General features: G+C 45.0%; 1 protein-coding gene across 1 annotated transcript in view; it reads left to right on the top strand.

The window, feature by feature from the left end:
* LOC107373733 (integrin alpha-11) overlaps positions 1-17,536 on the top strand; it is a 112,744-nt gene that overhangs the window by 26,081 nt on the left and 69,127 nt on the right. Inside the window, exons 4-8 of the mRNA XM_054747222.2 lie at positions 8,111-8,202; positions 9,145-9,259; positions 12,422-12,549; positions 14,833-14,981; positions 15,089-15,233. Of these exons, the coding sequence (XP_054603197.1) occupies positions 8,111-8,202; positions 9,145-9,259; positions 12,422-12,549; positions 14,833-14,981; positions 15,089-15,233 (629 nt within the window). The remainder of the gene's footprint in view (positions 1-8,110; positions 8,203-9,144; positions 9,260-12,421; positions 12,550-14,832; positions 14,982-15,088; positions 15,234-17,536) is intronic.

The following is a 17,536-nucleotide window of genomic DNA, read 5'->3' as shown; positions in this document are numbered from 1 at the left end:
TTCCTCTGTAGGGGCCCTCTGCCCCGGGAGCAGTGGTCGACTGTAGCTTCCTGGGCGCTCTATAGGTGGGGGTCTATGCTCCCCCTCCACTGAGCGCCCTGACTTAGTGTGGAAGACCTGATGCTGCCGGGACAGACGGCTCCTCTGATGCTGTTTCCTTGCCTTACCTTACTGGGCTCATCTGGACTCAGCCAAATATAATTTTTTACTTGTGTGTGTGCGTGTGTGTGTGTGTGTGTGTGTGTGTGTGTGTGTGTGCTTGCATATGTCTGTTAATGTTTTTAACCTGTTATGGGAATCTGGGGTCATTTTGTAAAGCACTTTGTTTGAAAAGCGCTTTATAAAATAAATCTGATTGATTGATTGATTGAGTTGTCTCCATCCTCCCCTCATACCACACTGGTGATCAGCTGCAGCCGTGTGCGCTCTCCAACTCCACCCATCTGAAAAAACAAGCTTAAATTAAAGCTGCAAGCAGCGTCGTTCGGCCCTCGCAGCTCCGCGCCGCTCCGGCCTGGCCGGCAGCCCGGGGCACCAGGCTACGTCTGCGAAACAGAAACATCGACCACCCCGACACCCGAAACTGCTAACGGCCACCTCGTCCGCACCTCACCCTGACTCAGCATCCCCTTTGAGCCCACCATTATATTTTATGTCTCACCACTAGGGAATCCTCTATCTTAACCACACTGGTGATGTGATGACAGTGACCAACTTTAATGCTATTCTGACCATGTTTTTTAAAGTTTTTGAAGGATAACGTTATCTAGGGGGCGCTGTGACCAACTACAGAAAAGTCCCATTGAGGTCAGCTTTGGTGACATTATATAACATTCACCAACCGTTTGTGCCTCATTGGCTAAAGGGCATGATTGTTCATTGCCATGTTCAGTCTCGGGCAAATCGGAGGCCGTTTGTGGAAGTTACAGTCAAATATACGGTCATGGCGTCATGCCAGCATTCACCATGGCATCAAATCCCCTCCCTTTCTGGAAAGCTATCAGATCTGAATGGTCATTACAACATCATGAAGACAGTGTATGACCTTAGTGTCATGTTCACTAAATTAGATGGGACAAATATGGGTATTTCACCATAAAACAATATACTTCCTGTTGTCAGGGGGCGTGGCTTAGGTGATGTCAGCTGTCCACATTGTCGTTGTCTTGAGATGTGGTCAGTGATCACACAGACAAAGTTTGAAATAGATCTGTTCATGCACTTGGGAGTTATTAAGTCATGTAATGTAATGGCGAAAGGTTAAAGTTTGAGGCTTAGCCACGCCCACACCTTTCAACTTTTGAAAAATCCGACGGTTGAATTTTTTCCTCTATGTCTTAAGAGTATATAGCAGAAATTTGAAGGAGATTGGTGAAAAGGACGATGGAGCATCACTGTCCATACAATGTGATAGAAAACCACTAAATCGAGTATTTGGACCAAAATGGCCGACTTCCTGTGCGACTTTGCGCTTGACTCCAGGAGACTTTTTTGTAGGTCCTGAGACACCACATTAGTGTACCAAATTTTGTAAACCTCAGTCAAAGCTTGGCTTGGGGCTGACAGTTTTAATGGCTCTAGTGGGCGCTATTTGAGAAAATAGGCCACGCCCACAAACACAGCTGTGAATTTCTCTTGGGGGTCAGAATAGGATCACTCACCAGAAGTTTAGTAGCAATATCACGATAACTGAAGAAATGAGAGGCAAACGTATTGCCATGGCGTGATGGCGATTTTCGCCATGCTCCCAAAGCCCCGCCTTTTTTCGAAACCTGCCAGTACTGCATACCAAGTGATCTCAAGTGGTCTACTGCTATTTGCCTGAGATTCCTGGTGATTGGGTAAAAGGAGTCCAATAGGGAGCTGTGAAAATAAGAGTGGCATGGCGAAAGGTCAAAGTTTGAGGCTTAGCCACGCCCACACCTTTCAACTTTTGAAAAATCCGACGGTTGAATTTTTTCCCCTACGTCTTAAGAGTATATAGCAGAAGTTTGAAGGAGATTGGTGAAAAGGGCGACGGAGTATCACTCTCCAAACAACGTGTGTGAAAACCACTAAATCGCGCACTTGGACCAAAATGGCCGACTTCCTGTGCGACTTTGCACTTGGCTTCAAGAGACTTTTTTGTAGGTCCTGAGACACCACATTAGTGTACCAAATTTCGTAATCCTCAGTCAAAGCATGGCTTGGGGCTGACAGTTTCAATGGTCCTAGGGGGCGCTATTTCAGAAAATAGGCCACGCCCACCAGATGTTCACATCAGATCTTTTGGGGGGCCGGACTAGGATCACTCACAAGAAGTTTCGTGACGATATCTTTGGAAATGACGAAATGGGAGGCAAACGTAAGGCCAAGGCGGTACGCCTGAATTCGCCGCGCCGCCACAGCCCCGCCCTCTGCCGAAAACTCCCATAAAGTGACGCCAAGCAACCCCCACTTGCCTTGAGTTACCAGCTACAATTTTGTGGTGATTAAGTGAAATGGGGCAATTTGGGACCTTTCACAGTAAAACTTGATCTTTTTGGTCCTGAGGGGGCGGGGCTTGTGTGATGTCATCATCCGACCATTCAATTTACTTTGTGGGTGGATGACGAATGACCACAGAAAGTTTGGTAACTCTATTCCATTCAGTTATGAAGTTATAGGAATTTAAATATTTTTGGCGAGTAGTCAAACTTCGAGGCCTGGCTCCGCCCCTTCAACATATACGAAAACTCAGAATCCTTATCTCATTTTGTTCGCCCATCCCTTCTGAGCAATTTTACACAATTTTTGAGACGATCGTGCGAAAAATGATCGAGCAATCCAATCAGAAACGGACCCTAAAAACGGCAAAAACGGCAAAAAATCGCCATTTCAACCCAAAATGGCCGACTTCCTGTTTGATATTGACCATGGTTGCAAGAGACTTTTCTGTGCGGACTGTTGAGTACTACAAGTGTACCAAATTTCATAACTGTACGATAAACTAAGCTTTATGGAGAGGGGTTTTTTTCACTTTGTAGGGGGCGCTGTTCAGCCATTTTCTTTGCGATTTTTTTGGGACCTTTAAAATATCAAATTTTTCACCAGGCCTGACAAGTGTGCAAAATATTGTGAGTTTTGGGGTATGTTAAGGTCCCCAAAAAGCTGTTCAAAGGGGGCACGGAATAACAAAAAATAATAATAATCAGAGCAAAAACAAGAGGCCTTCGCAGCGCTTTCGCTGCTCGGGCCTAAAAATTGTGAGGAGAGTGACTCACCTCAGACCATGACATTACTCCTCCCTCAGCAGCTACCCACCCCGTACTCCTGGAGCATCCCCCACAGGGTACCCCTGGGGACACGTTTATAAGCCTTCTCCAAATCCACAAAACACATGTGGATTGGTTGGGCAAACTCCCATGCCCCCTCCATCACCCTTGCAAGGGTATAGAGCTGGTCCACAGTTCCACGGCCAGGACAAAAACCACATTGCTCCTCCTTAATCTGAGATTCAACTATCGATCGGACCCTCCTCTCCAGTACCTTGGAGTAGACCTTTCCAGGGAGGCTGAGGAGTGTGATCCCCCTATAGTTGGAACACACCCTCAGGTCACCCTTCTTAAAGATGGGGACCACCACCCAAGTCTGCCACTCCCCAAGAACCGCCCCCGATGACCACGCAATGTTGCAGAGACGTGTCAACCATGACAGCCCTACAACATCCATAGCCTTGAGATACCCAGGACGAATCTCATCCGTCCCCGGGGCTCCGCCGCTGTGCAGTTGTTTGACTACCTCAGCAACTTCTGCCCCCGAGATTGGACAGTCCATCCCCAGATCTCCCGGCTCTGGTTCCTCCTCGGAATGTGTGTAGGTTGGATGGAGGAACTCCTCAAAGTATTCCTTCCACTGTCCAACTATAGCCCCAGTTGACGTTAGCAGCTCCCCATCCCCACTGTAAACAGTGTGAGCGAGTTGGTGCCTTCCTCTCCTGAGGCATCGGACAGTTTGCCAGAACCTCTTTGGAGCCAATCGATAGTCTTTCTCCATGGCCTCACCAAACTCCTCCCACTCCCGAGATTTTGCCTCGGCAACTGCCAGTGCTGCACCCCCCTTGGCTATCTGGTACCCGTCTGCTGCCTCCGGAGACCCATGGACCAGCCACGCCCTGTAGGCCTCCTTCTTCAGCCTGATGGCTCCCCAAACCTCTGGTGTCCACCAGCTGGTACGTGGGTTGCCACCACGACTGGCACCAGCCACCTTGCGACCACAGCTAGCAACAGCCGCCTCAACAATCGCAGAGTAGAACAAGACCCACTCGGAGTCAATGACCCCCACTGCTCTCGGGACGCGGTCAATGCTCTGCCGGAGATGGGAGTTGAAGACCGTCTTGAAAGGTTCTTCTGCCAGGCGTTCCCAGCAGACCCTCACTATGCATTTGGGTCTGCCAGGTCCACGCGGCATCTTCTCCTGCCATCTGATCCAACTCACCACCAGGTGGTGATCAGTTGACAGCTCCGCTCCTCTCTTTACTCGGGTGTCCAAAACATACGGCCACAGGTCAGATGATACGACTACGAAGTCTATCATCGACCTGCGACCTAGGCCGTCCTGGTACCAAGTGTACCGATGGGCATCCTTATGTTCGAACATGGTGTTCGTTATGGCCAAACTGCGGCTTGCACATAAGTTCAATAACGAAACACCACTCAAGTTCAGATCAGGCGGGCCGTTCCTCCTAGTCACACCCCTCCAGGTCATGCTGTCATTGCCCACGTGAGCATTGAAGTCCCCCAGCAGGACAATGGAGTCCCCTGATGGAGCACTATCTAGCACTCGTCCCAGGGACTCCAAAAAGGGTGGGTACTCTGAACTGATATTTGGCCCATAAGCACAAACAACAGTCAGGACCCGTTCCCCGACCCGAAGGCGCAGGGAAGCTACCCTCTCGTCCCCTGGGGTAAACCCCAACACACAGGCAGAGAGTCTTAGGGCTAACAACAAGCCAATCCCAGCCCTCCGCCTCTCACCCGGAGCAACTCCAGCAAAGGAGATTGTCCAACCCCTCTCTAGGACTTGGGTTCCAGAGGTGAGTCCGACTATCCAGTCGGTACCGCTCAACCTCAGCCACAAGCTCCTGCTCCTTCCCCGCCAGCGAGGTGACGTTCCATGTCCCAAAAACCAGTTTCCTTGTAGGGGGATCGGACCGCCAAAGCTCCCCCTTGGTCTGCCACCCGATCCACACTGCACCGGACCCTTCATGTTCCTCCTGTGGGTGGTGGGTCCACAGTTGGATGAGCCCATGTATCCGGTTCGGGCTGGGCCCGGCCGGGCCCCATTGGCGAAAGCCCGGCCACCAGGCGCTTGCTCACGGGCCCCAATCCCAGGCCTGGCTCCAGGGTGTGACCCCGGTAACCTTCCGGGTCAGGTACTCCAACTCTTTGAATTTACATCCATGAAAGATTCTCTGAACCGTTCTTTGTCTCACCCTTCACCTAAGACCAATTTGTCATGGGAGACCCTACCAGGGGCACAAAGTGTCCCAGACAACATAGCTCCTAGGATCATTAGGGCGCTCAAACTCCCCCACCACGATAAGGTGACGGTTCAAGGAGGAGATAATAATTAAGGATTCAATTAAATTATTTTAACTTTAATGTGCTTTAAATGTTTTGATTTGCTTTTATCTGATACAACAATCCCAGCACCTTGTCTGCTAGGATCTTCTTTGGGCTTTAGCATGGTGACCCTGTCTAATTACTGGGAAACCTGCTGTGGATCAACATTTTATTTTACCGTGAGAATGGAAAGAATGACTGAGAAAGTTCATTTAGACTATCAGAGCCCTGAAAAGGTTTAACCCACAAGTAAATGCCTTCAGTTTTTATGTAATGGTGTTTTCTCCACTGCACTCTTACCTTTGCACTCTTCTTCTTCTTCAATTAAGATGGTAGGCTGGATGCCTACAAGGCATATTGCGTCCTCAGCAACATTGGCACAGAGTCCAAAATTAATCACAGCCTCCCATACACACCAATATTCCGAAGAAACACCAAAACTGCCCCCTCCCTATGCTGATCCTATACCCAACAAGGTCCTCAGATTAAACACAGTCTCTACAATAGCCCCACACACCAAACAAGGCCCGCCTTTTAACTGCATACAGACAACAGTGTAGAAGGACACAGCTCACTGTTTCATGCTCCCCACAAGTGCAAGAGCTATCCAGCTGCCTACTAACCAAAAACAAACCTCCCCCAAGGCAACTATGGCCCAATCTCAGGCACGTCAAGACCACAGCGTCCCTTCTCCCACAGACAAGGGCTGGCCCACGGACGCCCACACGATGTTGCAGCAACATCTCACATGTCTAGTGCCAATCTCGGAGTGACACTCCGGCTGACCTAGTCTCACCCCCAGGTCCACTTCCAAATCTCGTAGCACCCCCTTCACAACAGCTTCCACCTCCTCATTCCCCACCACTCCCATATGAGCAGGAACCCACACAAAACACACCTCACACGCTGAACTACCAACTTGTGCAGCTACATCTGAAATGCCACCAACAAGTAAGGCCGAGACTGTGAATGCCGGCCCATCATTGTCTAAAGAGCTGCCGCAGAGTCAGAGCAAACGACATAGCTCAGCGGTAAACGTCCCTCAATCCACTGCAGGGCTTACCAGACCGCCACCATCTCAGCAGTGAACACAGAGCACAAGTTGCCAATTCGGCGACCACAATGATACCCCAAGCTAGGGACCGCCAACCCCACCACCCCCCTGCCACTCTCCAGGTCCTTGGAGACTTCAGAGTATAGCTGCAAAGACAAACCCCAAACCATCCCCACATAATCCATAAAAGCCCTGCACCACTGCTGCCCTGACCTCCAAAAAAGAACAATCCACCTCAGGAACCGGTAGGAGCCACGGACGGACCTCAATCCAGACCAGGTGGGAACACACAGGCCACTTGAGGAATCCCAGCTCCACCACCCGCCGCCCTCAGGCAATCCGGAAAACCATCTCTAAACCCCCGGTCACCGCCCTCAAACTCCAAACAACAGCTCAACAGGGCCGTCACAGGGGCAGACTCTCGTGCGCAGTCACGTGCGCAGTCTCTGCATAAAGTCCTGCCTCCTACTTTATTTGACAGCAACTGCTTTCTCCTCACAAATAATTTATGTAAGATTTAAACCCAAAACTTTGAGCAACGCGGGACAATGTTTCAATTTGCAGATCACATGGTCTCCCTTAACTACAGCCACTCAGGAAGGTGGCACTCAGAGGCTCAGAGTCTGACTCTGGGAAAGTTGAGCAGGATCAAGCCTCTTTTAAAGTGGGAGAGGTTTGCTGCATTTTTGTTGTTAAAATATAATGTTTCAACCAAGCACTGTGTGTTTTTCATATTTTACAAGTGTCTTTAAAAATACACATAGTAAAAATTAATTATTAAAATTTTCAAATTTTAGGGGTGCCTGAATTTAATTTCGGAGTGCTTCAACACCTCCCAAAATGGGCTAAAAACACCCATGGTATGCACCAAACCAGGTCTTCTCTCATGGGTGTCCTGGAAAGGATCCCATCTGGGGTTTCTTTGTCCTGATATGGTACATCCGTCACAGGTGTAGGTGGTGGTGAGTTGAATTTAGGAATGAACAGACCTGGTAAACAGGATGAAAAAGTGAACTGGGAAAAACCATCAGTTTTCCTTGCATTGTGGGTGAATTTCTGGCCTTTAAATTCAAATGGAGAATGATTCTCAGATCTTTGACCAGGGCGTCGGTGGCATCTTTTGGTTGCAGCCACTGGAGCACCTGTTGCTAACACTGGTGTGAGGGAAGCTGTTGAACTCTTCCCTCCTCACCTATTTAGGCTGGGTTTGTGTGACCCTCTGGTGAATCTTCCTTACTACATTCTCTTTATGCAGCTGTTTCTGTTTCTCTTATCAGGTGACAGAATGGAGCATCTCCTGAAAGAGTGTTAGATCTGACTATATCACAATGGACCACTATTGTCAGGTTTCAGTAGCCCCACTCAGTGCAACTGAAAACAATTTGGTGCAGTTAGATGGTCTTTCCATTAGTAATGGGTGTGTGTTTACTGTCAGCTAACTCAGAACTCATGCATCCGTTTTTCCTGTGACCAGGGAAACTGTCCCTGGACAATGTGACAGAAAGAAAAGACAAGATGCGACTAGGAATGACACTCAACTCCAACCCAAAAGACAACAGTTTTGTGGTGAGTTACATAAAAATAAAATAACTGAAGCATCACTTTAGAAAACGGATCCCTCTGAGCCCCTTTGAAATACTTTAACCTTTACTTTCTTACATTTTATTTAGTTTTCAAAATATATAATAATCTGTGAGCAGAGGTCATATAAAGTCACTGGTTGACAAACATTTGGCAGTTAAATCTTGATGAAGAAGATCAACGTCCCAAACGAAGGTTAGATATTGGACCAAATCTCTGTGATGGTAGAGTTAGGAATGCTTACTAGGAGTAAGTGGTTTATAGTTAAGAATGAGGAGTAGAACTCAGCTGACATTTATAGTTATGCTTTATGTGTTTGGCAACTTACAAATGAGAACGTACCTATGGAGTAGATGTTAACAATAAACAATTGGGAGAGAAGAACTTCTGTCAGGTTCTCTCAGGGTACAAAGTGTAGTAGAGTAGTAGAAGGGAGGTGCAGGATAGGTGCTGTAGGGTAGGATGTATGGAAGACCAGATACATTCTCCAGATTGTCTGCTGAGGCTTCACAGATCATTTAGAAGGACTTTACTGTAGTGAAGGCTGGAGATGACCTTGGATTGCACCAGGGACAATGTCTGGTGTTTTCTGTACAGTACGGCTTGACCTTTTGGTCAATCGTTGAATTGTGTCAGGTTATTAAAGCTCCACAGATAAAAGTGCTTTTGATATAATAGTTATAGTCAAACATTAATGGGGTTTAACATTTCACAGTTGTCAGTACTGATGAATTTCTCCTTCAAATGTGAGTAGTGGTTAAATCAGAAACAGTTTAGTGGATGCAAACACAGCCTGGTTGTGTTGTTGTTTCTGATAGTTTATATCAGTGGTCCTCAATAGGTGGCCCCCGAACACCTCGGACCATTATAATTGAGGACCGCTGATCTATATTTACTCATGTTTGCTGTGTGGGGATTTGTCCTCAGACTTGCGGCCCTCTCTGGTCTCATGAATGTGGAAGCTCTCTGTACAGCACTGGGATCTGCGCCAGAGCCAACCGGAACTTCAGACTCAACCAGATTATCACACCTGCCTTACAAAGTAACCATCCAAACACCCACCCACCCATCCATTCATTCACCTATCCACCCATCCACCCTTCCATCCATCCATCCATCCATTTATATATCCAACAATCCATCCATCCATCCATCCATCCATCCATCCATCCATCCATCCACCCACCCACCCATCCATGAATTCATTCATTCATTCTTCCATCCATTTATCTATCCAACAATCCATCCATCCATCCATTCACCTATCCAACAATCCATCCATTCATCTATCAACAATCCATCCATCCAGTCATCAATTCCACAATCATTCATCCATCCATCCACCCCTCATCCATTCATCCACCCATCCATTCATACATACATTCATCCCTCCATTCACCCATCCATCAATCCATCCATCCATCCATCCACCCATCTTCAGTGAATTCATTCATTCATCCTTCTCTCCATTCATCCATTTATCTATCCAACAATCCATCCTTCCAGTCATCTATTCCACAACCCATCCATCCATCCATCCATCTATCCACCCACCCATCCATCAATGAATTCATTAATTCATTCTTCCATCCATTCATCCATTTATCTATCCAACAATCCATCCATTCATCTATCAACAATCCATCCATCCAGTTATGTATCAACAACCCATCCATCCAGTCATCTATTCCACAACCCATCCATCCATCAATCCATCCACTCACCCACCCACTCATCCATCCATCCATGTCATCTATTCCACAACCCATCCATCCATCCATCCATCCATCAGTCCATCCACTCACCCACCCACTCATCCATCCATTAATCCACCCATCCATCCATCCATCCATCAATTAATTCATTCATTTATTCTTCCATCCATTCATCTATCCAACAATCCATCCATTCATCTATCAACAATCCATCAATCCAGTCATCTATTCCACAATCCATTTATCTATACATCCATCCATCCATCCATCCATCCATCAATCCATCCATCCATCCATCCATCCATCCATCCATCGACCCACCGACCCATCATCAATGAATTCATTCATTTATTCTTCCATCCGTTCATCTGTCCAACAATCCATCCCTTCATCTATCCAACAATCCATCCATTCATCGATCAACAATCCATCCATCCAGTCATCTATTCCACAATCCATTCATCTATGCATCCATCCATCCATCCATCCACCCACCCACCCATCCATCAATGAATTCATTCATTTATTCTTCCATCCATTCATCAATTCATCTATCCAACAATCCATCCATTCATCTATCAACAATCCATCCATTCAGTCATCTATTCCACAATCCATCCATCCATCCATCCATCCATCCATCCATCAATCCATCCATCTATGCATCCATCCATCCATCCATCCATTAATCCACCCATCCATTCATCCATTAATCCACCCATCCATTCATCCATCCATCCATCCATCCATCCATCCATCCATCCATCCATCCATCCATCCATCCATTTGTCTATCCAACAATCCATCCATCTACCCATCCATCAATGAATTAATGAATTAATTCATTCATTCATTCTTCCATCCATTCATCTATCCAACAATCCATCCATCCACCCATCCATCATTTCATTCATTCATTCATTCATTCATTCATTCATTCATTCTTCCATCAATTCATCCATTTATTTATCCAACAATCCATCCATTCATCTATCCAACAATTCATCCATTCATCTATCAACAATCCATCCATCCAGTCAATTATTCCACAATCCATCCATCCATCCATCCACCCACCCACCCATCCATCAATGAATTCATTCATTTATTGTTCCATCCATTCATCCATTCATCCATTCATCTATCCAACAATCCATCCATTCATCTATCCAACAATCCATCCATTCATCTATTCAACAATCCATCCATCCATCCATCCATTCATCCATTAATCCATCCATCCATCCATCCATTTATCTATCCAACAATCTATCCATCCATCTATCCATCCATCAATGAATGCATTCATTCATTCATTCATTCATTCATTCATTCATTCTTCCATCCATTCATCTATCCAACAATCCATCCATTCATCTATCCAACAATCCATCCACCCAGTCATCTCTTCCACAATCCATTCATCCAGTCATCTATTCCACAATCCATTCATCCATCAATCCATCTATGCATCCATCTATGCATCCATCCATCCATCCATCCATCCATCCATCCATCCATCCATCCATCCATCCACCCACCCATCCATCAATTAATTCATTCATTTATTCTTCCATCAATTCATCCATTTATCTATCCAACAATCCATCCATTCATCTATCCAACAATTCATCCATTCGTCTATTCCACAATCCATCCATCCATCCACCCACCCATCCATCAATAAATTCATTCATTTATTCTTCCATCCATTCATCTATCCAACAATCCATCCATTCATCTATCCAACAATCCATCCCTTCATCTATCCAACAATCCATCCATTCATCTATTCCACAATCCATCCATCCATTAATCCACCCATCCATTCATCCATCCATCCATCCATTTATCTATCCAACAATCCATCCATCCATCCATCCATCCATCCATCCATCCATCTACTCATCCATCAATGAATTCATTCATTCATTCATTCTTCCATCCATTCATCTATCCAACAATCCATCCATCCAGTCATCTATTCCAAAATGCATTCATCCAGTCATCTATTCCACAATCCATTCATCCATCCATCAATCCATTCATCCATCCATCAGTTCATCTATCCATCCATCCATCCATCCATCCATCCATCCATCCATCCATCCACCCATCCATCAATTAATTCATTCATTTATTCTTCCATCCATTCATCCATTTATCTATCCAACAATCCATCCATTCATCTATCAACAATCCATCCATCCAGTCATCTATTCCACAATCCATTCATCTATGCATCCATCCACCCACCCACCCAACCATCCATCAATGAATTAATTCATTTATTCTTCCATCCATTCATCTATTTATCTATCCAACAATCCATCCATTCATCTATCCAACAATCCATCCATTCATCTATCCAACAATCCATCCATTTATATATCAATAATCCATCCATCCAGTCATCTATTCCATCCATCCATCCATCCATCCATCCATCTATCCACATTTGATTATTATGCTTTTCTTTTGTCTTGTAGGGTGCGAGACATTTATGGACATTGTTATTGTTCTGGATGGATCCAATTCCATCTACCCTTGGTACGAGGTCCAGGACTTTATCATAAACATCTTGCAGAAGTTCCACATCGGCCCGGGTCAGACCCAGGTCAGTATACACACATGTGTAGAGCGGTGGGGAAAAGACCCCCTCAACCTCAGCAAACTGACCTGGATTTTCCAGGTTCTAAATGCTTTTAGTCCAAGTGTAGAAAAATGCACAGCTGTTTCCACCATTAATTACACAGAAGCAAAGGCATCACAGAAAAGTTAAGAGGCCTTGCCTCTCAGTGCAACCCAGGGCAGCTGTGGATACAACATAGCTCACTCCGACCAGTGTGAATGTGTGGATGACTGTTTGTGTTGTGAAGTGCCCTGGGGGGTTGTAGAATCCTAACCTCTACTCCACATCAGCGGCGTGGAACCGCACTGTTTCAAATAGAGTCCATTGTAGTAAATAGAGTGTTTGAAACCAGCTGCGATGCGACAATTTTCAGACACGTCCCAGATGCGGCACGGCTAAAGACAAGATAGGATCAGGTTCTTTTTTTTCTACGAGCCGCTTCTGGGATACAGTATGTCAATTTCTGCAGTTGTGCTGCTGTGTTATGGAGAAAGATATTTACTTTTGATGTCATTGTTCTCTTAATACTCTGTTTAGCTAACTCTTTATCAGCCTAAGGTCCAGTTCACAAGGCACGATAATAATGTTGATTTTGACCTCCCTCTACACCACTCATCCCCCCCAACACACACACACCTTTCTTTTGTGTGCCCCCTGCACAAACACAGAATTTAAAGTCAGCAGCCATCTAAATGAGCACAACAGTACAATTTTAATATTTGAACAACAGCAACAAGAACATCAGCTATGTTCCTGCAGCAAAGATATCATTAAAATCATATGACAGCGGTCTCACCTTAGGGTTTTTTGTTTTTAAGATCGCAGGTATGTCTTTTTTATCAGCTTTTATCAGGAGAAGCTCCTCTCTGCGGCAGCAACTGTCACTGGCATTAGTGATGTGTCTTGGTGTTAAACTGGATAGCACCCTTAGTTTTGATAACCACATCAATGGAGTGATCTCCTCATCCTTTTTCCACCTTCGTCGGCTGTCAAAGATCAAACCTTTTTTGTCATGACATGATCTTGAGACGGTAGTCCATGCTTTTATTATGGTGCGATTGGATTACTGCAACTCTGTTTTATTCTGTGTGAACAAGGGCTCAATAGCCAGGTTACAAATGGTGCAGAATGCTGCTGCCAGATTTTTAAAGGGCAGGCGCAAGTATGACCACATTACCCCTGTCCTGGCTGCACTTCATTGGCTGCCCATTGATGTAAGGATTCATTTTAAAATACTCTTATTGGTTTTTAAAACGTTAAATGGTCTGACCCCTCCTTACTTGGTGTCACTGCTTCAACCGTACACCCCTGCACGGTCACTCCGCTCGGAGAACCTCATGCTCCTCTCGGTCCCAAAAACGCGCCTAAAGACACGTGGTGATAGGGCCTTTGCTGTGGCAGGTCCTAAGCTTTGGAACGAGCTTCCTCTCAGCATTAGGGCCTCCACCTCTGTTGCGGTTTTTAAGGCAAGGCTAAAAACCTACTTTTATGATCTGTCTTTTAATCTTTCTAACTAGTTTTTATTGTTTTACTTATAGCAATCTGTGTACTCACTGTATTTTTATCTGTATCTTGTGATACAATGTTTTTATTTTCTGGACTTAATGTTTTATGTTTTTTACTTGATCAGTGTAGCATCTTGGTGGCATCTTTTTGCCTGTAAGGCGAGATTTACAAATAAAGTTGAGTTGAGTTGATGTGTCGGTCGCGAACGAACCGGCTCTAAGAGCCGGCTCTTTGAAGTGAACGACGGGAGCCGGCTCGTCATTGGGAGCCGTCCCCTCCCCCCTCCCCTCTTGCTTTGGTGAAAGCTGCAGGAGATTGGTCAACATGTGTAACTGCGTGTCCAGACTGTCTACACACAGAGCAGTAGGGGCGGGGAAGAGGGAGGATCAGACTCAGACACACAGCAGAGCATATGCGGGTGGAGGGAGGCAAGAGGGAATGAGGAGGAGGAAAAAGGAGGGAGAGAGAGGAGAATGCGACGAAGACGGTGAGAAAATGAGCGCCAGCAGTCGGAAAGTGGAGATTTCTTAAAGTGTTCAGTTATTAAATCCATAGAAATTATTAGTATTTGATATACAGCATTTTTTTTACATTAGTAAATAATTTTACATATAGTTTTGCATTGTTTTGGTTATAAATGGACTCTACGCAACAGAAAATCTGAGGAGCCACTTGGGAGCCGAAAGAACCGGCTCTTTTTGTACTGAAGCAGTTTCATTTAAGGTCATCCTTGGTTTGATCTTAGTTGCAATTTGGTTGCAGGTGGCCATTGTTCAATATGGCTCTACAGTAATTCATGAGTTCAGTCTCAGTGATTATCAGACGATGGAGAAAGTGCTGCAGGCTGCGAGGAACATCAACCAGCGAGGTGGAGAGGAGACGAAAACAGCACTGGGTATCAAAGTGGCACGGTAGGAGGACTCCCTGACTGTAGCAGCTTAGATGAAACTATGGCTGAGTGTTAAATTTTGAATCAGTCAGGGTACATGTAGAACTTGATAAACCTCTTCTGATGCAGGTCAGAAGCATTCCAGCGAGGCAGCAGGCCAGGAGCCCAGAAGGTGATGATTGTGATCACGGATGGTGAATCACATGACAGCCACCAGCTGGGGCAAGCTGTCAGTGACAGCAAAAACGAAAACATCACCATGTATGCCATCGCTGTGAGTTCTGCTCCCTACACTAACCTTCAAACACCTCCTAAATCTGCTATGATCATCACTTTGACCTCTTTGTGATGGTAGCCTGAGTGCTTCAAGTACATAAACAGCAAAGGGCATTAATGGAGTGTAGTCTGATTGCTTGGAAGGTCTGCTTTGTAGATAAGGACCACTGAAAACTGATGAGGAGAGGTGCAAGCACACCCACAAGCAGTTCAGATGAAAGTTTCTAATAACTAAAACATGTTCTGCATTTATTTATTTAAAGGGTCAGTGTACATTCCTCCACATTTAAACTAGTCAGATTATTAATGTCAACTCTCCTTCTGTACAAACATGAAGTCTTTGGACTGAGTTTATGAGCAAATGCTACTAATATATATGTATGTGTGTGTGTGTGTGTGTGTGTGTGTGTGTATATATATATATATATATATATATATATATATATATATATATATATATATATATATATATATGAATGAGTTAGAGATGGTGGAATTTCATCCATTTTGATATGTCAGAGAGACAGTTTGATATTCGTGCAGAGACAGTGTGGTCATCCGGTGGAAATGACAGATAGAGCTGGGTGTCGTCTGCATAGCAGTGGTAGGAGAAGCCATGTGATCAAATGATCTTACCCAGTGAGGTGGTGTATATGGCAAAGAGAAGAGTTCCTAGTACAGAGCCCTGGGGAACTCCTGTGGCAAGATGGTGCACGGTAGAGGATTGTCCAAGCCAAGATACACAGAAAGATCGTCCTGTGAGGAACGATTCAAACCAGGGGTGTGCTTTCTCTGTGATGCCCATGCTAGATAGTGTTCCTGGTCATTCTCAGAATATGTCACGCCTGCTCTGGTGTTAAAAGTTAGTACATTTCAGTCCTAGATCATATCTGTGCCTGTTCTACTCTCATTTTGAAGGATTATTATTATTTATGTGTGTTTTTACTACATTATGTGTAGAAATGCTAATAAAAACTCCCAATTATACAAACAAGTGAAACTGGAAAAATTAGAATCTGGTGCAAAGTCAATTTTATTTCAGTAATCCAACTAGACAGCGAGACTATTTAAAGGCTCAGGAACCCTTTGCAGGTGTATTCTATTTATAAATTTTAGTTGATTTGGGTCTTGTTTCATATCACACAGTGACATCTGAATAATTAAAATGCAATTTTTTTATTAAAAGCTTTAGCTTACAGTAATAACCATGTCTAATGTTTCATTCTCTGTCTCATAATTTTAATTAAAGTTTTGCTTTGAGAGCACATTTTCCAGAAAGATTAAAATGTGATTAATTTAGATAAATTAATTACAAAGCCTGTAATTAATTAGATTAATTTTTTTAATCAAGTCCCAGCCCTAATATATATATATATATGTTTTATATACAGATTCATATATATAGTTTCTTGTTTTTTTCCCATTTCCTGTCTGGCTTTGAAGCAAACACAAATAATATCTGAATGCTGGTGACAAGCCTTACAGATTTACTCTCAGGTGGAGCATCAAAGCATCTGCTTTAATGTCACGCCTGATACTAAACCTATATTGTTATTGTTTTTGGATGCTTTTTAATTCCGACCAGACACAGACACAGAGGTTTAAGAGAAGGGAAGAGACAAAAGGAAGGGGGGTTCCACAAAAATAAACAATCAATGTTTATTGAGTCTGCATCTAGACCTCCTTCTAGACCTGCAGAAAGAGAGAAAAGAAATAAAAGAGACACACAACAATACCACAGGAGCAAAATATCACTGCATCAACCAAAACAGGAGATATAAAATCAACATTGTTTTGCTGAGCATTCACACGATAATAAATCACAATGCATTTAGTGCCAACCACAGCCTTTGGACGTGTTGAAAAAGCCCAAGTCCACACCTGTGTAGGTACACACGCTTGTATATGTAAAGTTTCTCCAAAGGAACATCCAATAGAGAGTGTGAGGGAACACAGATCTACCCCCCAAAGATGCGTAGACGATGGAGGGGGCTCCAAGCCTCAGAGATCCAGGAGCTGCCCCAGAGCGCAGGGACCCCAGTGAGACTGTAATGAGAGAAGACCCAGCCCCCTCTTGAGAGGCGCAGAGGATTGCCCCAGGGAGCTACAACCAGCAGCGGCAGAGTCCGGGGAGATAACAGCGGCAAGCCCACAGGCCCGCCCGCAGCCTCCCACCCCCATGCCGACTGAGGCAGGAACCCAGCAGCCCAGGACCCAGGGGCGACCAGCCCCAACAGTGCTAGATCAAAGATCAAATGCTACTAATATATTTAACGTCGAATGGAACTCTTGGAACAGCGT

The sequence above is a fragment of the Nothobranchius furzeri genome, chromosome 14 (genome assembly GCF_043380555.1).
Source record: "Nothobranchius furzeri strain GRZ-AD chromosome 14, NfurGRZ-RIMD1, whole genome shotgun sequence".
NCBI lineage: Eukaryota > Metazoa > Chordata > Actinopteri > Cyprinodontiformes > Nothobranchiidae > Nothobranchius > Nothobranchius furzeri.
This window is presented reverse-complemented; position numbering and strand designations above follow the sequence as displayed.